The 26,096-nt window shown below is 45.6% G+C and overlaps 1 protein-coding gene across 1 annotated transcript; it reads left to right on the forward strand.

The window, feature by feature from the left end:
* Positions 1–691: 691 nt before the first annotated feature.
* fndc5a (fibronectin type III domain containing 5a) lies at positions 692–21,804 on the forward strand. Its single transcript, XM_071521744.1, has 6 exons — positions 692–749; positions 14,661–14,776; positions 15,988–16,186; positions 20,868–20,957; positions 21,094–21,227; positions 21,745–21,804. Exons 1-6 carry the CDS (start codon positions 692–694, stop codon positions 21,802–21,804), a joined length of 657 nt encoding a protein of 218 aa, XP_071377845.1.
* The last annotated feature ends 4,292 nt before the right edge of the window (positions 21,805–26,096 follow it).

The raw sequence follows: 26,096 nt of genomic DNA on the forward strand, positions 1-26,096 counted from the left end.
TCTCCACGCATTGATTTCATAACTAAAGTCGGGTGTGTTTTTTTGAGGCTGTTGTGCTGTGAGCGGGCAGACTTGTTTTTGCAGTCTCCCTCTCTCCCTCTGAAGCCTATAGGCGGGCTGGACTCAGTGTGGCAGGGAGAGGGTCCAGGCACAGGCGCTCATACACAAAGCCAGCACGTTTCACTCAGTCTGCAGCAGCAGCGGCAGCGGCAGCAGCAGCGGCACTGAGCAGCACCTCCAGCACCACCGGCAGCACGTCGGTGGGGGGGGTTTGGTTTGGAGCACAGTTGGACGACGCTTATCTAGCACCTGCAGCCTCGAGTCAAGTCTGGTGTGATGCTCTCAGTAGCTGGTGGCCGCTTGCTGGCTGCAGAGGAGACAGCCGAGGCTCGGACAGTCGAGGCTCGCCGCACGTCACGCTGTTGAATGAGCGGCGGCGCGGCTGAAAAAGCGGCTGTCCGAGGTGCCGAACACCGACGCCGACCCCCCCCCCCCCCCCCCCCGGTCTGTGTATGGGGGCTCCGTCTGCCGCAAGCGCTGACGGACTGTCGCTGCTGTCCTTTTCGGTCGAGACAATACGCACGAACTGACGTGAATGCCGAGCCGCACAACACAGCACGGCACTCCGGCGGTTAGCTCAGCCCCCCCGGTCCGAGTAAATGGGACCGCACGTCCTCCGAGCGTTAGAAAGATGGAGAGATTTTTCCTGCTCATCCTCAGCTGCCTCGGTGTCTCTCGAGTCACGGCGGGTAAGTTTATGTTTATGTGCGATTACAGCATGTTTCGGTGTTGTTGTTTTTTGTTAGCGCAGCAGTCTGCAGCCTTCTGCTTACCTTGCAGACACAATTGATATTCTATTGCCATGTTAAAGGGACAATAGAGGGATTGCAGCGGTGTATGTGTAAAATCCCGCTGGGTTAAACGGACCTGTGTTGTGTATATGCTCTGGGTTTGAATGGATATATTCTGCGAGACGTTGCGTAGTCTGTTGCATTTGTGGAAAGGCTGACTGTGTTTGTAAGCTACTAGTGGCATTTCCGCGCTGTCATCTAATGAAACAAATATTAAAGCGTCATATTTCGTCGTTTGATTTATCACCAATTCACCACAATTGGGCATTCCAGTGTGTGTGTGTGTGTGTGTGTGTGTGTGTGTGTGTGTGGATAACTCGGCAATCCACAAAGAATTACAATAGGTTCAAACAGTTGTCATGTGGTTTGGCGCACGCACGCACGCACGCGCACACACACACACACACAGTGACAAAGATTAGTGGGGCTGAATTGACCTATAACAAACTAGTTTATTGACTGTCGATTTAAAGGATTGTGTGTGTGTGTGTGTGTGTGTGTGAGTGTGTGTGTGTGTGTGTGTGTGTGTGTGAGAGAGAGAGAGAGAGAGAGAGAGAAAGAGAGAGCGAGCCAAGCATGACCTTTGCCAGCCAAGTACTGTACACCACTGCACACTTGGAGGGAGAAGCTGAACATTACAAATACAGTATATCATGCTTCTTATTCATTTCCAAGAGCAATATTGACCAAGCGTTTATATTCAAGCTTATCTTTCATCGCAGAAATAGATGAAGATCTGCATTTTCCCCTTAGACACACATTGCATGCCTGCTGACTAGCAGACACTTTGGTCCATAGCTGCACAGTATGAGTCCAGTATTAGATTGACCATAGTGAACTGCCCATTGCCACTAGAGATACATGATTGGATTGATGAGCCACAACGTTCCTCTCAGACAGATCCATGGAAACACCAGTGATGTGTGCCTCTGTGTGTGTGTGTGTGTGTGTGTTTGTGTGTGTGTGTGTGGGAGTGAGTGTGCTTGCACTTACTGTAACGTATATGTGTGAATCTATAAAACATGGTGTTGGGAGCCACAAGCTGCACACACACACACACACACACACACATACATAGACCCACGCTGCCGTGTCTTTCACCACTCACTGCGATGGAGTGCCACAAATCACACTGACACACTCCTGCCATCAAACTGCACCTCTGGTCCGCTCGGCATCCTCCCACTCCTCAACCTTTCCACCGACAATGGATCACTGTGCTCGCCCAGCCTCCTCTCTGTGCCAGTCATCTGTCTCTCTTGTACAGTACACACACACACACAGCCTCTCATATACAGTGTACCAACACAATTCAATAAAGCTCCACTATATGAAGAGGTGCTCCAGAAGATGATATTTATAAATATTACATTGCGTGAAGTATACAAAGGTTTTCTAAAGGTGTATAAAGTATACATATACACATCCTGCATACATATTTATCTATTGACATACTGTATACAATGCAAAAATAACACAGCTTCATACATAGAGCCAAATGAGCTGAAATAACCAATTGTACATGATTTGCCATCACAGTCTTAAAAAACAACGATTCTATGGCCAAATGCCCATAGGGAAATCTTTTTCAGTTCGGAATACAAAAAAATGGGATGCAGGTCATCATATGATCATTGGCTCTCGTGATGAGTTGAAATGTCAGGAAATGTGACCGAATTCAGAAACTTACAGATTGAAATCAAAGCTCAGATCAGAGTTGTAGGCGTTCTACTTTTCTTTTGCAATTCAAGTCTTCTCTAGATTTGAGTCTTTGTTTCAGAGTTTCTTTTAAAACTTTGATAGCTAGAGACCTCGACTAGGAAAACCAGGCCAAGTGGATGTCGAGGCAGAGTGGTGGACTGACAGAAGTGTGTGGGTGGGTGAGCGCCACGGCACCATAAACTTTACAGTACAGTGACGTCTTTACTGTGTCTGTGTTTACGGTGACTCATAAACAGCCTGTGATCCCGGGAAAGGAAAGGTAATGTTTCCATTTAAAATGTAAATCGACTCCCAAACACATTCATCCAAATCAGGCCATAAATCCTCACAGCCAATTTTCCATCTCCGTAACAGTTCTGCCTTTAAAAATAAAGGAAATCAATGAATCAGTCAACAAATTAAACAGGGATGCGATCGATGCAAAGGCTCCAGGCAAGGCTCTTTGTCTGAGACGCTTGTTGTAATGGATGAAATGAAGCTGAATCTTTCCAGAGTTAAGGGGTTTTTTGTTACCTTGCAAACCAATAATCCCGGAAAAACTGGCAAACCCCCACCTGGCCACAAATTCTCTTTGACTACAGTATATTATGTGCCAAGTGCCAAGCCATCTACCATCCATACAGAGGAGTTATAGGCCTCAGCTGTGACAGAAAGTTCGTAAAAGCCGCTCATCATCTCCTCTCTCACACCGATCAGCAGAAACAGGCTTGTATATATATTTGTGAATATTTCTGAAAAGACGTGATGTAGAATGTGATGTGGTTTCATAAGACGGGCTTTTCTCTGCACTATGTGTCATACGCATCACAAACATTTGCTTATGCTTTAAGTTAGTAATATCCAGATGGTAGTTTTATTACATGCGTGAACTGAGTGATCATCGTGGCATGCATCTTCTCTCTGATCATGTGTGTGTGAGGATCAGTACACAGTGTGGAGCGCTCATGTTCATGTAGTGGGCATGTAATGACAATGAGATGGCCAGCTTCAGCATGTGCATCAGAAACACCACTAGAATAAGCGAGTGCCTGGTGGTGTACTCGTTCTCTCTGTCGTCTGAATGCGATGCTCGTCCCCTGATTTTACTCAAATGTGCGTGTGCTTTAGACCTGCTGGTTATCTAGGGCAGCCTCTTGATTGGAGGGCTGAATCATCACCGTTTCCCCTGAATAGGCTCTTTACCAGGGCAGGAAAAAAGAAGGGGAAGAGTGTGTGTGTGTGTGTGTGTGTGTGTGTGTGTGTGTGTGTGTGTGTGTGTGTGCGCGTGTGCATGTACGTGTTGCAGAGGATGCATAATTTTGTGTGAATGTGATTATCTGTTCATGAGTCTTCCTCTAATCAAGTCTGCACAATTTGCTATTTGAGTCCAAATGCATTTCATACAATCTACTGAAAGCAGTCTACCATACATTGTGTTTTTCATGATTTCATGCTTTTCACACCGCATTCTCAGCTTACAACTATGTTGCAGCAGATTTTAGGGTTTTGAAAGGAATATACCTCAATGTGTTGCAATTGCATCTAAAAGTGTTAGAGCTCTGTGCCTTCAATGAGGAAAGTTGGGGATTTTCCGGTGCTATTTTTACTGTGTCGTTACAATATGACAATAATACGAATTGATAAGGAGCTTCCACAGTTAACTTAAGTTTTAAAGTTTTTGGGTTTGTAGCAGTAGTAGTAATAGTAGTAGTAGTATACTACTATAGTAGTAGTAGTAGTAGTAGTAGTAGTACTTATTCTCAGTACATTGTGAAGTAGGTGATCTGTGTTATCCAGGATTGTGGAAACACATTTACACAATTCTCTAAAACTCTCCCATCCATGTTAAATTAATGAATTCAATCAATCAATCAAAGCACAGCTAATCACAAGCTCTATGTTATTACACGCAAGAAACAATCACAGCACAAAACAGCAGCACCAGCTACAGAATGAGCTTACAGTTACTTTCATAAATATTTGGCTGCATGCACATGGGTATGTTTTGTGTGGGAGGCTCTTCTGGTTCAATCTGAGCCCTAAAATGCAGAAATGAAATAAGGACTAAGCCTTGATTTATTTGTATCTTTGGAACAGTTAGAACTGGGGCTGTAAAGCAAAAAAGTTGGAGATCAGAACCTACCCTTCCTCCAGCCTTGCTGGAGCCTGCTGTTATCCTGCCAAAATGGCCCAGATAAAAAGATTAAATGTATATTGCACCCTGCCATGTTTTAATTGTCACCATATGAATTGAGTTGAATCAACACCTTTTCACAATGTCCTTTCATAGTCCTCTTCATCCAGCAGAGCCTCTACCACGAGTCTCTCTATCAATACACTGCTGCTGCTGCTCTTGCTCTTTCCTCTGGCACCTCATGACCCTCTTCTCCTTTTCAAAAAGCCTCTTTGACTCCCTCCTCCTTGAGAGCTCGCCGATGGCTTAGCAAGACACAGATGAATGGACCGACGGCCTTGTGGCTGAGAGCGCCTGCGCTAAGCTAGCTGATCTGGTGGTGGCTCTGTGATTCAGATCAAACAGCAGAAACTGGAAGCACAAGCCAAACAATTTACATTTCTGTCATTTTTCCTTAGAAATTGGCATTAATTGAATGTGCTTGGAATCAATCGAAGCAAGTTTTCTTCCTCCGTGTTCGCACTTGTTCAGCGATGTCAGGTACAGGTAGGCACTTTTTGCTGAAGAGGGGATGAAGTTGGCATTAGAGGACAAATGAGTGAAATCTTCTGGACACTGAGCCTGAGGGAGCGAGAGATGGCAACGCCAACAGACTGACGTTGCAATGGCAACCCTCTGACGCAGGCAGGAGTCTGCTGCATCCTGGAGCCCAGCATCACATCTGTAAGTGTGTGCGTGTGTGTGTGTGATGGGGGTTGTCTAAGCTTTTCGGGGGGTCCGAGCTGCCATTTGGAGCCAATCGATGCAACGCATGAATGTGTTTGACGGGCTATTTTGCGTCACACACTGGTTTATGCGTGTGTGTGTTTGCGCACATGTCGGCGAGTGTGTGTTCTGGGTTCTTTCAACAAGTCCTCAATTCCTCCTCCTCCTCCAGTTTCCCTCAGCAGCCCAGCGGAACATAAAAATACTGTTTTTATTTGGCACTGGGCGGTAAAGTCCTGGGGGGGTTTCTCCCATTCCAAAAAGTTATGTCTGACAAGGATAAGGCTGCAAGAATGTGATGTTTAATCGATGTGTGTGTGTTCGCAAGATGAAGAAACGTGTGTGTGTGTGTGTGTGTGTGTGTGTTCGTGTGGGTGGGGTGGGGGGTGGGGGGCTTGATTTGAGGGTAGATTTCATTAGCAGTGGGCTTGTCAAATAATCAGCCTCACTGACACAGCAGGTCCCACTCTAGCACACACACACTAAGAGAGAGAGAGGGAGGGAGGGGCAGAGGTTGCGAGAGAGAGAGCCAGAGGGAAAGACAGAAAAGACGAGGAATGGAAAGAGCGCCGGCGATGGAGCCATGGAGGATAAAAAGAGAGAAAGACAACCCCAAAGAGAGACAGAGAGAGAATGCTCGTGGCAGAGGGAGAGAGAGAGAGAAACACAGAGAGTAAAGAAAGAATCAGAGGGAGAACATTATCCGTCTTTTCCCCCCCTCCACCTGTCTGTCTCTTACGCCAATCCTCCCAGGCAGCTACTGTTAGGCATTACTTCACCAGCTGTGCACAGGTTCTCAGCAGACTGGCAACGCTCCACAGAGAGAGGGAGAGAGAGGGAGAGAGAGACAGAGGGAGAGAGAAGGTGTGAAGTGAAACACAGAGAGAGGGAAAGCGTGTTATCGGGCGCTAATATCATATTCATAACCGTATGTCAAGCATCTGAGCTCCTTTGCATTATCAGTTCCATCCCACAGATATTACTGCTGTTTCCCAGTCGGGGGTGGGGTGAGGGGGTGTGGGGGTAGCGAGGGGTGTGTGTGTGTGTGTGGGTGGGGTGGGGTGGGGGGCTTGATTTGAGGGTAGATTTCATTAGCAGTGGGCTTGTCAAATAATCAGCCTCACGGCAGTCCTTTGCCTTTTTGAATTAGCTGGCTTGCATTCTCAGTCTATACAATGCCGCATTGATTTTCATACCCTGCCTTTTGACATTTAATTAGAGAAGAGTGTGTGTGCGTGTGAGTGTGTATGTGTGTCCATCTGACAGAGAGAGAGAGAGAGAGACGCTGTTTTGCGCCCCCACTGCTTTTCTGTAGCTCTCGTGGCCAACGGGGTTTGGAAAATTCATTTCCTAAGAGTAAATAACTCATTTCTCTACAAAGGGACGGAAAGACCCTTAGGTGTGTTTATTTGACAATGCCGGCTGGTGGTGGGCTACTGTTTACGCACAGAGAATGGACCGCAGAGAGCGCATAGTCTATTCATACACCCGAGACGCATGCACACACACACACACACACACGTAGAAAAACACACACACACACAGCCTCCCACACACACGAAGAGGCCCTCTATGGCTGTAAAAGGCAGGGAAGTGCAACCCGTCCTAGATTGCATTCGGCATCCTAAATTAAAATCTATATAGGCGAACAATATTCCAGTCCTTCACTTTATAAGCGCGTGATTGCACATAAAGAAGCGGTCCGTCTGCTTACACTATAAACCTGCAGCCAACGTGTGATTAGCATGAAGCTAACTCTGCAGTCAATAGTAGAATAGCACATGGGTGAGTCACAGATAGGCAACCGTCTCCCCTTTCACCCACCATCTCCTCCCTGCACCCGGATTCCTATTGAAGTGCCAGTTACAGGCAGAGAGAGCTTTACACACCAGGCTATGGAAGAGCTGCCAAAAAAGCCCGGGTGTAGTAGCTGTACAGAAATATGCCGAGGGAGTGTTGGAGAGACAGACAGATGAAAAGGAGAGACAAAAACAGAGAGAAGGTGCGGGGGGTAGGGAGGGAGGGAGGGTAGAGCCAAATGCCCATTACAGTCAGAAAAATAGATGTTGAAGGCGAGAGTGGGGAGGAAAAAAAAAAAAAATAGGGAAAAATGTATAAGGTGGATTTTCTCTGACAAGGAAGGAGCGGATTCACATCCAAGAGCCGTACCAGTCGCTGTATATAATAAATGGCATGGACAAAGGGAAAGAAAAAGATATCCATACTCTGGATCACAGCTGCGCTTTCTGGTTTATTCAACACTTCAACATATGGAAAACAGGCCTTGAAGGAGAAAGAGAGAGAGAGACTGTGAAGTGGCAGGGGGAGCGGAGGAAGGTGGATTTTCTCATGCAGGAGTAACAAGCGTTCAAATAAAAGCCTGTCTGAAGCTCTTTCTCTCTCTCTCTAATGAAGCAGGCGATTGGCCGTCCATAATAAAAACATGATGTAGCATTATACATCTATACATATACTTTGGATAGCATTCCTAAATTATTCAGCAGCTGCTTTAGCTTCCAAATGAGACGCACTTCGTCTTCCCTCTGGAGTGCCGTGCTGTTGTCCTCCTAACAGCTGGGTGTGTGTGTCTCTGTATGTGTGTATGTGTGTGTGTGTGTGTGCGAACATGTGTGCGAGTGCGCGTACGTGCCACATCCGCAAGGACGAGGCCACGTGCCAAGGTCTCCTCTCTCACACGCGAGGGCAAACTACGGCTCAGCAGAAAGTCCTGATGGCTCTATCATGGCACATTAAATATGAATGAGGGCAGCCAGTGTCCCTGCCAACTGTATGTAGCGGCGCGGGGACGGGGAGGTAAGCCCCGAGAGCCGCACTCACCCACTCAGTGACATGTTAGCGGGGAAAACAAGTGGCAGCCGCTCGCGATTCCCCCGGCGCCGTCGTTAGCTTTAGCGCCAGACGTCGGCGTGTTAATGAACACGTGCTAATTTACAGTCGCTCGCTCCCCAGCGGCCTCGCGCTCGCTAGCCGTGATGCTGAGGCACAAAGTTTATTTCTTCTCCCCGTCACGGTGCTTTTTCATTCCTAATGCCCTCGGTTTAAATAACACACAAAACCATACACTACCAGTCAAAAGTTTGGACACACCTGAATGAATGTACTATGTTTCTCATTCTCTTAAAGCCATTTTGATATAAAGGCCTATGCTTAAATGCTTGAAATTTGTTTCTTAGACAAATATAAATATTGAAGTTGATGCCTATGTATGCATTTCATTTCTTTCCATCCAGGCAAAGGGCGGCTACTTTAACCCTTGTGTTGTCCTCGGGTCAAAAATGACCCATTTCTGAGTTTAACAGTAGTGAAAACCTCCTAAATTATTTTTTTTCGGCATGAAATTTGATGACTTCTCCTGGAGTGATCTTACAATTAAAAAAGTGAAACATTTACCTTTTTTATATTTTTATATAAGCCGTACACTATCAGTGTACAAAGATTGTCTTTGGGTCATTTTTGACCCAGCAGTTATTAAATCAATTACAAACAAAATACAATTTTATAAAAAATGTATACAGTAAATGATTTGTAGCAAGAAATAGAGTCAGGGGTGGTTCAGTAGCCTACTAGTCCACTTATGATGTATATTTTACAGTAAAACTGTACAGCACTGTACAGTGTATAGTGGTGTACACTGAATAAATACAGAATACCTGTGAGGTAGGAAAACACAGTTATTCCCCAAGTTGTTGATATGTGACATGCAAAATAGATTTTGGGTTAAAAATTAAATAAAGAGGCTTTATACTAGGAGGGACAGTGAGACCGGGTCATTTTTGACCCGAGGACAAGGGGAGCATACAGAATATGAAGATATCACAAGGGTTAAAGAATCTAAAATATAAGATAGTTTTGATTTGTTTAACACTTTTTTGGTCACTGCATAATCCCATTTGTGATATTTCATAGTTTTGATGTCTTTACTATTACTCTAAAATGTGGGGGGAAAAAGTAAAAATAAAGAAAAATGTGTGTGTCCAAACTTGACTGGTAGACACACACAGAAGCAAAAATTATATGTCTGCTTTGATTTTCAACCCCACCTGCTGCTTATTACACCTTGCATACAAAGAGACTGTTTGCTCAGTATTTACGCATGAAATGAGCTAAAGTGGCTTAACTTGCTAAACATGAATTAGTGGCGGCTCCCATAAGGTGACTCAAAGGGGGGAACGGGAAGTAACAAAAACCCGAGGCCGGCGCTTGCTACTCAACGGTGGCATTTGATACAGATAACAGCCAATTTTTATGTTAGTTCACAAGCCCACAGACCGCTCATTAGCATCCCAGGGAGCAGAACCAGCCCAGGGGCCCGACTTTGAGAAATGCTGTTCTAAGTATTGCTGAGCTGTAATGAGCTGGTACAGATCACTAATATCCTCCCACAGTGGAGGATGGAAATACACTTCCCTACTGTCCTTGCTGCGCTCGCTCCTCATGATCTCTCAGCGTCAAACCGGCTCCTGTCTGCCCAGCTGTCAGGGGGAATTAGACTGCGGTAGCGACCCCACTGCTTCACTACACCGGGGCCCGGTGCTGTACTGCGACCCGGCACATCACACCCATAGACTGCACACTCAAAAATAGCCGCACAAGAAAAGATGGTCTTCAGCTTCAACATTTGAGGCCTGTGACAATTTTGCCACCAGTGCAATCAAAAGTAACTGAATAGTTTAATTCCAAAAAATGAGATATCCACCCTCTGAATAATAACACCTTCTCTTACAAAATGACTGCTAGAGAGAAAATACATTTCATTTTGGAATATTCTAGCTTACTGCTATTCTAAGACACTTGAGCGAATGTAATCATCAGCATTGTTTAAAAAAAACAACAACTGAGAAATGAACATCAGGTAAAATTAAATCCCTCAATTTTTCAGAATACTTTCTGTCCCTTATAGCACACCATGTTCTCCACATTACATTTTCCCATGCTGCCTCTTCATTCTCCAGCTGCAGGCAATATTTCGCTGTCTACAAATTTGCTAAAAAAAAAACGTCACTACTTAAAAGCAGTGAACTGCACTTTACTCAGTTTCTGGAGCGGTGCGGAGAGAGAACCAAATGAAAATAGATCCAGGGGAGAACGGAGACAGAGAGAGAGAGAGAGAGAGAGAGAGAGAGAGGAGGCAGGAGGGGGGGGGGGGGGTATGAGGCCCGGAGGAGGTGAGGGAGGAGTGATCCTGTCTGCCTGGGGTCAGCCGGACGTCATCTAGACATGTATTAATGTTTTAGGGAAGTTGGGGGAAGGGAGAGAGAAACCATTAAATAATGATAGGCTTTATTGATCAAGGTTCGCTGTTCACTAGGAGGATGGAGTGTGTGTGTGTGAGAGAGAGAGAGAGAGAGAGAGGTGGGTGAAAGATGGGTATAAGAAACTGTGTTGTCAAACTACAACTTGGCCCACTCTCCTTGATTGTACTTACAGTTGCACGAACACACAAACACCCACACACACACAAACACCCCCCCACACACACACTCTCCCAGTGAGTTCTCTAATGAAAGGAGATATTAGGGAGCTGTCACCCTTGACACCGCTCAGCATGGGACAGACAACTGGCTGTCACTCTGATCACGTCGCTAACAAAGACGAACACACACACACACACACACACACACACACACACACACCAGGGACACCCGTCATGGTTCAAAGTCACCCCCATCCCTCACGGTGTGGCGGACAGTGCCGCTGCAATGAGAGAGAGTTTATGAAGACATCTGTCTGGTGTTTCATTAGAGCGGGCTCTCGTGTCACGCGGATATTTAAGGCCTGCGGTCACGGCGAACGTCCCCCAGTCCCTCGGCGGGACGCAGACGTACGGAGGAGAGGCAGACGGACAGAGACGGAGGAAAGGACGAGTGACCGGAAGTCGCGGGACGTGAGGACACACAGAGATGAAACTCCGTTTTCCAGACAGCAGGGGAGAAACAGAGAGGGCATCTGTCTCCCAAGGTTTCGCAAATATCAAGTCTCTCTCAAACTGTCTCCTCCTGCTTTGTCTCTGTCCCCCGCAATCCAGCTGCTTCTATGTGAGATGTGATTGCTTCAAAATTGTCGAGGGGGACGCAAAATTTTACTGTCAAAGTGCTTTGCAGTCTGTTCCATTTTTAAGGTGCAGAGATTTTGGAGCTTTTATTTAAAGCTAACCAGCACTGTGATTTGGTGCCAAAACGACTGGATTGAAAAGACGAGATGTGAGGAGCAGAGGCAGCTTCAGTTCAGACGCAGAGCCTTATAGATCAGACTGTTATCAGGCTATTATTGAGAAGAATGAGGGCTAGAATGAGACCAGACTGATGCTATTATCACTTCTGAATGAGCGATCTGTCTATTCTATTCATGTCTATGCGGGTCTATTCATGTCGTCAGCAGAGTTCAGTGAAGTTGTGTTAAAAGTCAAACTCAGCTTCCCTTTCAATCCTCTTCCTCATTCTGTATTATCCAACAGCTCTCTTCTTGGATGAGCTCATATTATCTCGCTGGAGCTGAAACGAGAGACAGACAAGATAGACATTTCCAATTTTTACGTACGTGACTTTTTAGCGGGTGTCTGTGTGTGTGTGTGTGTGTGTGTGTGTGTGTGTGTGTGTGTGTGTGTTTGTGTCTGTGTACGTGTGCGTGTAGACGTATGCGCATGTAAGTGTGTGTGTAAACAAAGCAGTGATCTGTGTCAGAGTCAGAGAAATGAATGTATCCCCTGAGGGGCGGTGGGAGCTAAACGCTAGCTGTCACTGTGTGTTTTTTTCGGCCGTCTGGGACTAGCGTTAGCGTTAGCGCCGCGGGAGAGACAGGGTGAGAGAGAGTGAGAGTGAGAGTGAGAGAGAGAGAGAGAGAGAGAGAGAGAGACAGACAGACAGACAGACGGGGGGGGGGGGCGGGGGGGAGGCGAGATGATTAACAAAGAGATAATAAGTTTGATTTGCGGCCAGCGTGTGTTGCTCCCGTCAGCCCCCCTTGCGCCCGAGACGTCCTTCCCCTCGGGCTCGCCGGGAAAACGTCGAACAACGACAGACAGTAAACAAAAAGCCAAACAAATCAAAGCGCCACTTCAGACACCGGAGTCCCTCCTGTGCGGCGAGGAGGAGTTTCAGCGGGTTTCCATCCTGCCAGTTACCGTTAGCCGGGCCATTCGTCAAACCGTCAGCGGCAGGCGGGCGGGGAGAGAGCACCCAGAACACGGATTCTTCTCACACTATAGACCTACTTTGGGTTTGGTATGTTACTGTTGAAGAAGAAATGCTAGAACTATAGTTATCATTGGGTGTTCTGTCTTCTTCATATTACCTTACACTTTCTGACCAATAGCTTTATTATATTTTACCTGTATTAACATACTCATGAATATTCAACACTATAAAACTCTTTTCTTCCACATTACTGAATGTCTGTGTGTACACAAGCGGGCCTCTAAATCATGTCGACAATCACCGGCTCTGCCATTTGTACCCGTCGCACAGCGAGCAAGCGCTAACCTATTCAATAACTCATTGACATGCATTAGCTCGGCCAAATAGATTTATATCCTATTATAGCCAGGAGTGTAGCATCATTGAGCGTGTCCACTCAACCCCGCGCGCTGTTTATCTCTTTCAAGTCTATTCTGTGTCTCATTGCGAATATCCATCAATCCCACATGTCTGAACTCAGAGTGTCAAAAAGTTCTCACGTTGCGGTAAAACGGTCGTGACGTTATGGGGTCAGTCAGTCAGCCGACATTGGACTGATGTGTCATTCTGTCTGAAAGCATTTGCACTTCAAATAGAAAAAACAACAGTGCACAAAATGGGGCTTGTGTAAACAACGCGAAAGCAAAATCAATTTTACACTCATTTGTCCCAACCTGTTCATTGAAGCCTGACATGTCCTCTTCTTCTCAGCCCCTTTGATCCAAGTCTTTGATCTGTACACTCATTCATGTGCCATTGTAATTATGCTTACTTCAGATCAAGTGTCAAAATACGTGTCACACACAAATCAAACACACACACACACACACACACACACACATGCATGCAGCATGGATGCAGACACTGTAAATCACGGCACCAAGCTCAGATTCCTGACCCACTTTCACGCTCTCATCCATAATGCAGTGCAGGTTTATTAACATGGTTGGGTTTGATCTTGCCGATTAGATGTGTGTGTGTGTGTGTGTGTGTGTGTGTGTGTGTGTGTGTGTGTGTGTGTGTGTGTGCGCGCACGTGTTGTTCAAGTAATCACAGCTCAAGGTCCAGACTGGAGCAGTGCAGAATAGATTATTAGAGAATCTTCTTAGGCAACAGCTGAGGCTCCCAAGGTACACATGGACACATACACACACATCACACACACACACACACACACACACACACACACAAACACAAACACACACTTAATTACACAGCAAAACTAAATCATTACTCTCAAATTGTGTATCCTGTGACCCTAATTAAACTGTATGTGCATGTGGAACATGAAGCATGACACCTTGCTGAAAACATGCACATACACACACGCGCACATACACACACACACACCCACAGTCCGCCCTAACTCCATTATGCATTCTAGATGGAGCCGGGAATATTTTACTGGTGTTAGATGCGAGTCTATTTGAAATTCAGCAGTTAAATATATTCATGTTTTCATTTAATTGCATTTGTATTTCATTCAGATTCATGACTTCCCCGAATTCTTCAAAATACTGAAACAGGGCCGTCACAGCGCTCACAGGGAAAAGTGAGCAGTGAAATTTAATGACGACTTTGGTAGTCAGCCTTTAGACTTTCAATATGCCCAGTTACAAGCCAAACTCACTGGTTTCAGCTAGAGACAGAGACCGTAAGAAAGAGAGGGAGAGAGAGAGAGAGAGATTGATGTTGCCATATTACTGTCTAGCTGTGGAGATTGCCTCTATCCATTCACACCATACATATTGCAGTATCTGCCGAGCCTCAGGCACTACCACTGTAACACTCTAAGGCCTTATTTTATTTTCCTATACGCTGTCATCGATTCCACCTTACATAGTGGGCCGTTTATTCATACCACTGAATTCTGCTTCAGCTTCTGCTTCCATCCTCGACTTCAGTTGAGATCGTCGGCAGCTAGGAAGTACAGGAACACGGCGCTGAATTTCTCGTTTGCTTCACGCCATGGAAGATAAAACAATCTTTTGTCTCTCTTTCTCTCTCTGTTTGCAGATAGCTTGGCGGCTCCTGTCAATGTGACCATCAAGGCGCTGAAGGCAAACTCTGCTGTGGTGACATGGGACATCCCCGAGGGAGACCCCGTCATTGGCTTTGCCATCACACAGCAGGTGATCAGCACACACACACACACACACACACACACACACACTGTAGATATATACACAGACGTACCAACACACACTAGACAGATGGACAAAATCCAGACAGGCATAATTACTCGCGAGCACACAGCACATCGTGCATATGTACAGAGAGATATACAAATGTAGCATATACACACATTTACACACATTGTTTACGCGACGTTCTCGTAGTGCAAACACACGCATGTACACAAAAACACACACACACACACACACAGTTTATGCACTCATAGGCTGCTCAAATACACACACCTACAGTATAAAATTCATTTGTGTCTGCCCCCGGTTGTCTCCGGCTCTCTTTATTGTGTCGTTCTCTCACTCGGAGTCAGCATGCATTATGGGATGTATCGCGGGACGTTGCCGTTGCCGTTGCCGGAACAATCCCGTTGGACCGCCTGTCTGCTCCCTGACAGTAGCAGACTCTGACAGCTCTGTGAAAGGGGAAAAGTGATATTATGTGCCGCTGTCACGCACACCCACACACACACACACACACACTCACAAGCAACACGTCACGTTACTCTGCACCCACTCTCAAACATTTACACTTTTAATCACATTACATTACGCAGGACAAGCCGCTCTCATGATTTCACAGATGCAAACACACATGCGCCGCACATACTGTACACACACACACACACACACACACACACAGTAGTTCAGAGTGACATGATTGGGGAGGACAGTTGCAGGGTCGGTGTGGGTCAGCTGATCGCAGTGACACTGAGGTGTGTGTGCAAAAGCTGAAGAACTGTCACTGTGATGTTCAGAGTTATTCTACTAGACTACACATGTCAGCCATATGTCATTACATTATTCCCAAAAAAAGGCAGCATAAGCAACTGCAGCTCAAATAGTAACTTTACTAGACAATTTAGGGTCTAGATTAATAATATTGGTACATTTTATGAAAATCTAGCCATCTTTCTCCTCCTCTCCTTTCACTTTACCAGCTGCAATACTGTCAAACTACTACTTTTACAGAATAAGATGACATTTTCGGTTGATACAGCAAGGTCTTTATGGCCACCAGCCTGAATCAATACAGTATGTGACTCACAACATCCACCATATGGCTTTGGGTGGATGTTCTCTGCTTCTGCAGTGCATGACAGAACAAACAAAATGCCTGCTCTCCCACTAAATCCTCCTGTGTCGCGCCCCAACAGAAGAAGGACGTGCGCATGCTGCGGTTCATCCAGGAAGTCAACACCACCACACGCTCCTGTGCATTATGGGACCTGGAGGAGGAGACCGACTACATCGTGCACGTCCAGTCCATCAGCATGTCGGGACCGAGCCCGCTGAGCGAACCGCTGCGCTTCCGAACGCCCAAGGAGGCCGAGACCCAGGCCTCCAAGAGTAAAGGTAAGCCAGGCTCACCCAAAACACAAACAACACACACACACACACACATGAATATGAACACTTACTGAACCCCTCATCCAACACCAAGAAGAAAAGCTGTGAATTCCATCACTCCGTTTCTGTCTTTTTCAAGAGAATAAATACAGAGGGGGGGCTTGGCCTTTTGACAATTTCTTGACTGATTTCATCTAAGGACCAATAAAAATCAATGGGCACACAAAGCGTGAAATTAAATTTCACAACGGAGCGCTCCTGAAGCTCGCCCCCGCTGACCACAACGCGGGAATAAAATGGCCGAAGGGGTGTTCACTTCAGTGTGTATTGACGTGCCTCACCCTGCATGCCCCCCCCCCCCCCAACCCCCAGCACCTCCCTGTGATTTCTCCATGGTAAAGCAACACTCTGAGGGGAGCGGAGAGCAGGGGTTCGGGTCAATCGATGCACTTTTGGCCGGAGCCCCACTCCCTCCGCTCTTCCTCTCATTTACACTCGTCTCTCATGTGAGCCGTCGCTGACTCCGATCCTTCGCAGGGAGTCCGGGGGCCAGAAGAAGTCTGGACTTCTGTTGCGGTGGTGGAGACCGGGTTCTGGCAGAAACACACGTACAATATAAACTCTAACAGCAGTCGCTGCAGTGCGCTGGAGACCTAGTTAGCACAGGAAGAGCTGTCTCTGTGTTTTCTCTGTTATGGAAAGTATCCACAGAAATCAATAGCTGCACAGGGTTCAGATAAACACAAGTGATTTTTTTTCTTTCTTTTGTGTGTGTGTCTGCACGTGTTTGTGTGAGTGTGTGTGTGTGTGTGTCTGGAGTTTGTTTCCTGGTATGAATCACTGCAGGTCAAGTGAATGATGCTGCCCCACCATCTCTCTCTCTTTCTCTCTCTCTCTCTCTCTCCAGGCCAAGAAAACAGAATAGTGGCTCCAACTCTCGCACAAAATCAACAGATGTGCTTGCACTCAACCACACACACACACACACACACACACAGACAAACAGAGAGCGAGACAAAGATATATTTAAAGAGAGAGGTAATTACATTTCAGAGAGGAATAGTGGAATGGATGTCACATCAGAAAAATGATACGCTTCCTAAAAGTGAGCAGGTCAGCGCTGCGTCCCAGAGGGCGAGCCTCCACTCTCTAAATGATGTCCAGTCAAATGCAGGTGATGCCTTGCTGAATGTTTGTTTTATTGGAGTTACTGGGGGCTTCAAGAGGAAGCATCACCCTCGACAGCACAGCGGGACTCTCAACAGACTCAACAGGCCTTTGCCTCACACACACACACACACACACACACACACAGGCACCAGTGAATTTCCCTATCATTGAAAAGCAGAAAACGTCTCCCCACTCCCCGACACATTTCCCACCATGCACACGTTTCCCAAAACATCTCCACAGACAGCAGCTCTGTGATTCATTATTCTTCACTCACATCCAACAAATTCACAGTTTAGCGCGACGCCAGACGACATCTTTCTCTGTCTCATTTGCGCTGCCTGTTCAAGGATGTCTGTTTAATTAGCTTAGCTACTCTGTCCACAAGGAAACCTTTTGATGACAGACTGAAAGATGAGCAGATGTTCTTGAAGTCAGGCTTTTTAATTCAGCGGGGGAAAGGCTAGCCTCTCAATCTGGTTTTGTAAGGATTCAGTATCCACTACACTGTCAAAGTAAAGCTACTTCTTACTCTACACCAGTGTGACAGTAATTTGGATCAGGATGGAAATCAAGCAGGATATATTGTGCTTTTTATGTGTGTAGTCATTACAAAAAATATTGTGGCGCTTCACTTCAAAAGATTTTTGTCTAACTTGATGGGGAAAAAAACAGGTGTTGCAAAGTTTTCTCACTAATTGCTTTCATTTCTCCACTACTTCAGACCCACATAGACTGCTATGGGATTAAAGTGATGAATTTAATTCAGCGTGGCATTACCTGCTCATAAATCCCATCCAGTTTGATAATCCACCAAATATTCTATGGGCAGACAATGTCATAAATCTATAAACCATAATCCATCAATGCAAACTGAGGTGGTGATATCGTTGTGTTGGAATTACCAGCTGTGGACTCATTGTGTATCAGATAAATACTGCTTGTTTACCAGCATTTCCTGGGTTTTAGGAGATCAGATTAGCTTTCATTAAAGGTCAAATTGAGGATTGATGAACACAATGAGCCAAAAAGAGAAAAACAAATGTATTTTCCTTTAGAAAGCTGATGCAAAGAATCATATAGACGGTAGAGAGAGTGGAAGAAAGAGCTGTTACAGACCTGTTACTCTGACTGGTTTAGCCCATTGTCTTTAATATGACAGTCCCGGGAAGCAAGGGGAGGTTTTTACCATCCTCCATATCACGCTGATCTCTGTGAAAAGAGCAAAGGATGAGTCTGAAATCTTGGATTATTCCTCTCTTCTTCTCAATTCTTCTCTCACAATGGCTCTTTGCTTCAGAAGATCAAAGGAAGCGGGAGAGATGGGAAAAAAACAGCAAAAACTGTGCACAAAATAGGAGGAAGAGACAATGGATCAGAGAAAAAGAGAAGGAGGGAGACGGAGAGACTGACTGACAGAGAGGTAGAAAGGGAAAAACTCACAGAGGAAGCGGCAAGAAGGCAAAATGAGAAATCCTGTCAGTGAAAACAGAAGACAATTATGCTCCACTGTCAAACTGACAGATTGCTCCCAGACTTGAAAAGACACTACACAAATATATCTGTGCGTGCATCCACTGACATGTATGTACACAGTTAGTTTTCGGGCAAACTATTTGAACCAGACACACGCCCATGAAAAACATAACATAAAGTATCACAAACAAGGCTCAGTGGTCTCCTCACACCCAAACTTTCTCTGTCTGGCTCTGTAGGAAAATCCAGGAAAAACCAGGACGGAAAAACAGATATACTCTTTTTTGCTTTTCCCTTTCTGGTTTCACATAGGAATTCAACATGTAAGTTAAAGCAGCGCTGCATTAAAATTCTGTAGGATATCTCCCCAAAATAACATGCCTCGGCTCTCCAACCTCCCAGAGGACGAGCAAAACTATTCCTGGATTTTGCTTTACACTGTCTGGCCATTCAAGTGGAAGTAACTCCACATGAAAGACCAGGGAAGAATCCCATGGTGTTGGCTGCTGAAAACTTAAAGATTCAGTTTGTCTCATGGAAATCGCTCCCTTGCAAGGACATCTGTTTGGCCGATGCATCTTTTGGCTCAATAACATGAAATAAATATCCATACTCTATGGCAAGCACAATTTTACAATACATAATCTGAACCAACTAGTAGTGCTGCACCATTCATGATCGTGATTAGCTCCATTCCTCTGGGAGAGAGCGCTAAGAGCTTCAAGTGTCTACTTCAAGTGTGCCACCTAAACATCGGATTTTGAAAGCGGCAAAATGGCGAAACAGTGTTCTGTGATGTTTTATGATGTCAAGCTTTTCACAACAGAGTTTCTTTCTTTTTTTTTGATCCCACTGAATTTAAGATAGCATATCAGAAATAATTCAATGCCTAAAATCATGAAAGAAAGTGCAACTTTAAAGCTGGCAATTCAGAAATTCTCAGCTTCACTGTGCCCCGTCTCACCCGGCGAGGGAATCAGCCCCCCGTCCAGGGATTGGTCAGTGTTCATCAGTGATGTTACAGTTGACCAATTAGCCCCAGGGAGGCTGGCTGGAAACAGTGTCAGGGGCCTTGGGCTGTTGCGCTTTGATTTGTTAATACTGGGCAACAGAGGCCAATCGATCTGCAGAATTGCTTGTTGCTAAAAGCTACTGGAGCGTGGGGTTTCTGCCACACGGGGCCTTCCAAATGTCACTGACTGCCTCTAATAAAAGGATAGGGGTGTTCTCCACGCTGCAGTGAACTTTAGATCCAGCCACTGATTCCCATAGCATGTAGCAGTACAAGAAAAAGTTGCTATTTATTGTTGCTTTGTCTGATCAAAGGGAAAATGCACAGGCGTGTGTACGCTCATTATATTTTCATACTGAGCAGAAACACACACATGCACATGCACACACTAAACTGTCCTCTCTTCCACATCTTTGCTGATGCCCATTCGACAAAGATGATGATTGAGTTCTATCAAAGCTGGTCTGAATCAATCCTGACTGCTGTGATTAACCGTTTTTCATCCCCACATCCCTCCATCTCTCTCCAGCATGGAGCGATCCCCGGTGGCCCAGATGCAGCCTTAACTATTCTCTTCATGTTCTGCCTCCTTATGATCTTTTGACTCCACCAAGTGCTCATAGAATTGGACCTAATTGGGATCACGCAAAATACTGCTCTTTTGCTGTGTGTGTGTGTGTGTGTGTGTATGGTGTCTCACACTAACAAGCACATAGTGAGGCGGTTCTTGCTGACAGTCAGTCCCGCTCAGGGCTTTAGGAGGAATAGAGAGATCAGCTTCCACAATAGGGGGTGTCAAGTGCACACGCCTCCCCTTAAGTATCTGGCTTACTGTGTCCACCCACCCACACACAAACACACACAAACGGATAAAGGTGTCTGGAGCAAATTTCTTCAGTATTATTCAATGATAGCTGTTGAGCGTTGTGTCACATTTTATTTACAGTGGCATTTTCCAGTTATAAGATGGAATCTGACACTTTTTGTCAAACATGAGTGACAAACATGTTGTGTCCTTGCCCCCGACAGACGAAGTGACCATGGAGGAGGTGGGCCAGACCACCCAGCTGAGGGCGGGGGAGCTCATCATCATTGTGGTGGTACTTATCATGTGGGCAGGTGAGGACCAAACTGTAGCTGGTCACACAATGCCAGTGTTTCTGTTGTAAACCTGCTCAAAATAAGACAAAATCAGGGTGCATTCATTTGTCTTATGGCCACCGTTACCCTCCTGTGTCCTGTCTCTCACCCCCAGGTGTGATCGCTCTCTTCTGCCGTCAGTATGACATCATCAAAGACAACGAGCCCAACAACAACAAGGACAAAGCCAAAAACTCCTCAGAGTGCAGCACTCCTGAGCACCCGACGGGGGGGCTGTTGCGCAGTAAGGTATAACCCACCCCCCCTCCTCCCCCCCCGGGTCCCTCCCTCCCCCAGCGGCGCCGGGCAGGTGAATGGTCCCGGCCACTTCTAGACTTTCTCCACCGGCACCCCATACACACCCATAGCAGTCATCTGAACTCGCGCCTCATGATAGGGCTAAACGTTGCCAAAACGTGCCACCATTTTTGTGCATGACTTTCCTAGATTCAACATGCTAGAGTCATGGCTTATCATAGGTTCTCTTTTAGTTAATGCACAGAGAGCCCATAATGTCATAGCCCCATATCATATCCATTTGCTGTGTTCAAATGCAGAACCAATCTAACCAACAAACAAAAACAAAGAAACAAAGAAAAATCAACAAAACATGTCTCCTATTCCTTCACTTTCTTGCTACAAACATCAGTAAAACATCTAAGGACCAAGGCATCCTCATACTCATTACAGAATGCCAGTTTATTGTATGATTCCTATCAGAACTCCATCTTTCTCATAGCTGTCATCTCCCTCTTTCCTTCCGCAGTTCCCCAAGAACAACAACAACAACAATCGGACGCCATCTGTCAACATCATTGAGGTGTGACAGCCAGGACGCCTCCTCTTTATCCAAAAGACTTTGTGTTCTCTCAAAAACAAACAAAGGCCCCTTTTAATGCCCATCTGTTTGTCGGGATGCGGCCGGGACTCTGGGCGCGGCCCCCTCGGCGGCGCCCGTTCTCCTTTGGCACCGGGCCCGGCGCTGAAGCGAAACCGCAGGACTCCGGGAGCCCGGGGCACGGCCCGGCCCGAGAGCAGAGTCCGCAGCGGAGACTCTGTGGCGAGGGTTCAGCGGCCTCCGCGGCGCTTAATCAGGACCACGGGGCGACGGAGATAAGGGCCAAATGGCTTCAGCTGCGGAGAGACAGCAGATAAACAAGCCCCTGGGACCGAGGCTGATAAACAGAGCCAGAGACCCATTCTTTCTCGTTCTCTCCCTCCGTCACCTCTTTCTTCTCTCGATCTCTCAGCGCGTTATCAATGAACGCCCATTTCCCATTTCTGGGTCAGCACATTGCGAGGCGCCGAGATCCATCCACTTTGTAGAAACAAGCTTGTAGTGTACTGTATTCTCTTCTCCACTGCTCAGACCTTATTTTCTTCATAACATCCCGTTGTGATCATGTGTTAAAACAGCTTAAGCATATACACATTTTTCTACAGTTGCTCATTTGGTCCAAGGTATATCATCCTGGTATATAATTGTATCAGTCTATTTTCTTATATTGATTTTTGACAAGGTGCCACCAGACCAGTTGCGTTACTGTTCTGGTACCCATTTTTTTTAGGTCTCCCTCTGGCAGAGACTCTTTGTCGTCCTCTGGGAAATGTTTTCATTCTGCGAGCTCGTTTTCCCCCCTCAGGGAATCCAGACTCCACCTGGCTAATTTAGGAGCCATTTCTGAGATGAGCTGGGCTGAAGCCGGGGCAGCGACCGAAGGAATCCCTCCACTCCACCACCGCTAGGGTTGAATCATCCAGTTTTGCCGGAGAAGTCAAAGCTCATTAACTCTTGACAGCAGATAGTGAAAGGCGACTCTGATCTCAACACACACATAGAGTGAAGCCAAGTTTGAAATCATCTTGTTTGCCTTTTTACATTGTCTTCTAACTTCTTTCATGCTTTTGTTATAGATCTCTGTAACTTTACATTCCACAAGGTGAACCCTTTATTATTTCCTTGTGTCTTTTTCCTTGTAGTGATGAATTTTCAAGTGTTTGAGGAGAAAATAGAACTGCCATAATAGAGTACATTCATCCGATGAATGCTCTTCAAAAGGGGCTGGACTCTATGGTCTATGGAGAAGTGGACTTGTCTCTGTGGAAAGTGAAGAGACCCCTTATGTCAGCAATAACAGCCCTCAATGAAGCAGGGATGCAAGGAAAAAAACTGAAAGTCGCCCCTTTATCATCTATCCACCAAAACTCGACCTCCCAGCATGCACTGGTTCAGACAGATCAATACACTACAATTGATGCAGGGCGAACTAAGTGGATATTGGGGAATAAAACGTCTCCAGGTGATCTTTTTCCTGAACTTTCAATGAAAAGTCTTGTAACCTTGCAGAAGGTTTTTAAAGGAGAGGCTGGAGTGGATTTTTGACCTTCAACCCTCAGACTTCCTTTTGACATCCTCAGCAGATGTCACCCAGACAGAAGGGCTTCTACCAAGACTTATCTTCAACTCAAAGTCAACATTTGCGTTGACACTCCATGTCGCAGAGGCTAAATGCATTGTGAAGGGATCCAACGTTGCCATACAGTACTGTGCACTGTATATTGGAAGAGAACTTTTACTGTGCAGCTTCTCAATGGGCCAAAACAGCCGTTCCCACCAATCCAGTGAGTTGGCTGTGGTGGGAATGGGGTATAGCTTAATCAAATAGGAAAGAAAAACATGTTTTTGAGGGCTGATTCAAACACAATAGTACTGCCTTAAAATAATTAAATCTATTTTATTTGATAGGATGGAACATCAAAGGCCCAGTATCTCACTTTTTCATTATATTCTTTGCCTTTTGGCCGATATTCAAATGTCTGTTTGCAAATTATGATGACGCTTTACAGAACGGGTTGAGGTAAGTCTCCGCAGATTTAGAAGAGATGGTTGACTGTAATGTTTCTAGAAAAGCTCTTGGGCATGACATTTCAATGTGTAAAGACATTTTATATTTCATTTTTTGTCTGGTGGTGTCAATTTTAGAAAGCTGTTAATGAAATATGACGGAGAAAATGTGGAAAATGTATGGAACCTTTCTCCTGATGTAAGAGGGTGCCGCTGCTGGTGAGAGTTTAGGTGGAAGTGTTTGTTTTAGGGCACTATAAAAGTCCTGCTATCTAAGAGACCTTCAAATGTTCTTCATAGCACTTCTCTGCTGTTGTGTGTTTCTATCACATTATGTCATTGTGCTGTTTATGTGCAATAAGAAAATGGTGAAGGGCAGCGGGTGTTTTGTATTATCCACCAAGGATCTGGTGTTATAAAAACGGTTAAGAGCCATCCAGCCATTGGAAATCTGTATTGATACGCAGTACGAGTTACACATCAGCTATTCTTGTTCTGCATGGACTCCATCTCATCCTGTGGTACACTGGTTAGTCCTGTCACCTATTGTAAACACATGCACATGTGTGCGTGCACAAAAACAACCGGTCCCAGCTCCCTGCCAGTGCGTAGCCTTGAGAGTGTGGGGGAAGAGAGAGAGGCACCAAAGGCAGTTAGGAGAGAGCAGCGAAGGTTACGCTTGAGAGGAGTGGGTAGAATGATGACTAATGCAATGGCAGGCTTTTATCACTCCCTCTCTCTCTCTCTCTTTTTTCCTCTCTCCACTTCCACTCTTAATGAGAAAGAGTGGAAGAACTCAAGATTCCATTTCTCCAATAAGCACTGATTCGTGTCAGCGACAAGAGTGGGTTTAAACCGGAGTTGGAAGGGGAGAGCAGGGTGGGGGGGTGGGGGGGGGGGGCAGAGGGGGGGAAAGGGGGGAAGAGAGTTGCAGGGGCCCCGTCTGATTGATTAACACAGACGTATGGCCGTTGCCAGGACAAACTCGGTGAAGTCTCCGAGCGGCGTTCTGCTGCATTACCCAGAGTGATCAGCACTTCACTGAAAACTTTTACGCTGAAGGTTGAAGCCATTTTTCCCCGAGACCACTGCACCGGTAGCTGGCTCTCCAATCAATAGGCATCCATCCACAAAGTAACGGATAATGATGATTGTCTCCCTGGATGATTTCTTTGAACTGGGGCCATGTTTTTAGTTTGCCAGCAATATATCTCTCAATGGTAATCCCTATAGGCATTTTTTCATTCCCTCTCTTCCTCAGTTGCTTAAATAACACAAATATACTTTTTAAGCTGTCACTGAAGGCCTAATCTCACTAAAGTTCACTCTAAATTGGGTGTATCACACCAATTTTGACACACTCTTGTCCGTTGCCACTGTAAATATTGTATTCTTTATTACTAATTTAAATGTTCTCTTAAATTTAGGGCTAATGTGGCCAGGCTGTAGTCCAACTTTGCTGTTAAGGGTTGTGGTTTTTCTGCATCAAAGCAACATGCTTGAGTGACTTCTCCCACAGGGACGAGATTCCAGCAGCCTCAGCTTGGTGGTGAACATGACTGATGGTATTTGAACTAACAAGGGAAGGGGTTTTACCACGTTATTCAACAACACCATAGCAGTGTTACATGTTAAAGTGTGGATCAGTGGAAGACATTGGGGTATCTAATTAAAGTCTGCACATTTCATACCTCCTCTTATGGTACTGGTGGTGTAGTACAGTAAAGTTTGCTCCATCAGCCATACATGGAGATCTACTGCTCCTACTGCTGAGAATATAAACTGATCCTTTAGATCCAAGTTTATAGGTCTGAATATCCACCCAATATTGATGTTTCTGATCAGAATAGGCCAAGTAAAGGCCAGTCAACCATAGAGCGGGAATGCAAAAATGAGGAATGAAAAACCTTTTTCTTAACACTCGACATTATGGTGATGACTGTAAGAACTCAACATTCCACTTTGGCCCTGTGGTGGCAAGCCACACTTTTATAAGACTCTGAGAAATGTGAGTGTGAGAAGCCCCAGACATTTTCTCATGCTACTGTATCATACAAATGCTTTGAAGATGTGCTTGGCAGCAGTAATGTACGTGGACTACTTTGTGATGAGACACTAAGCTGGCACTGGGCCTTAAAAACAAAATACATTGGATTTTTCAAAACATACTTACACAGTATGTATTTTATTAGTAGAAAAGAAGACATGCCTGGAAATTGTAACTCAACATTGTGAGAACGCAGAGAAGTTGGCCTATATGGGTTCTTGAAATC

Source organism: Centroberyx affinis, unplaced genomic scaffold, assembly GCF_046629955.1.
Source record: "Centroberyx affinis isolate AG114_WGS23_722 - 3 ecotype Tasmania unplaced genomic scaffold, CSIRO-AGI_Caff_v1 ptg000915l_1, whole genome shotgun sequence".
Classification (NCBI taxonomy): domain Eukaryota; kingdom Metazoa; phylum Chordata; class Actinopteri; order Beryciformes; family Berycidae; genus Centroberyx; species Centroberyx affinis.

What these genes read in the sequence shown, in the direction of transcription:
- fndc5a (XM_071521744.1), top strand. Translation starts at nt 692, where the DNA reads ATGGAGAGATTTTTCCTGCTCATCCTCAGCTGCCTCGGTGTCTCTCGA. An exon ending in CCAGGCCTCCAAGAGTAAAG is followed by an intron (nt 16,187 to 20,867) that starts GTAAGCCAGGCT and finishes TGCCCCCGACAG; the next exon opens with ACGAAGTGACCATGGAGGAG. An exon ending in GGTACTTATCATGTGGGCAG is followed by an intron (nt 20,958 to 21,093) that starts GTGAGGACCAAA and finishes TCTCACCCCCAG; the next exon opens with GTGTGATCGCTCTCTTCTGC.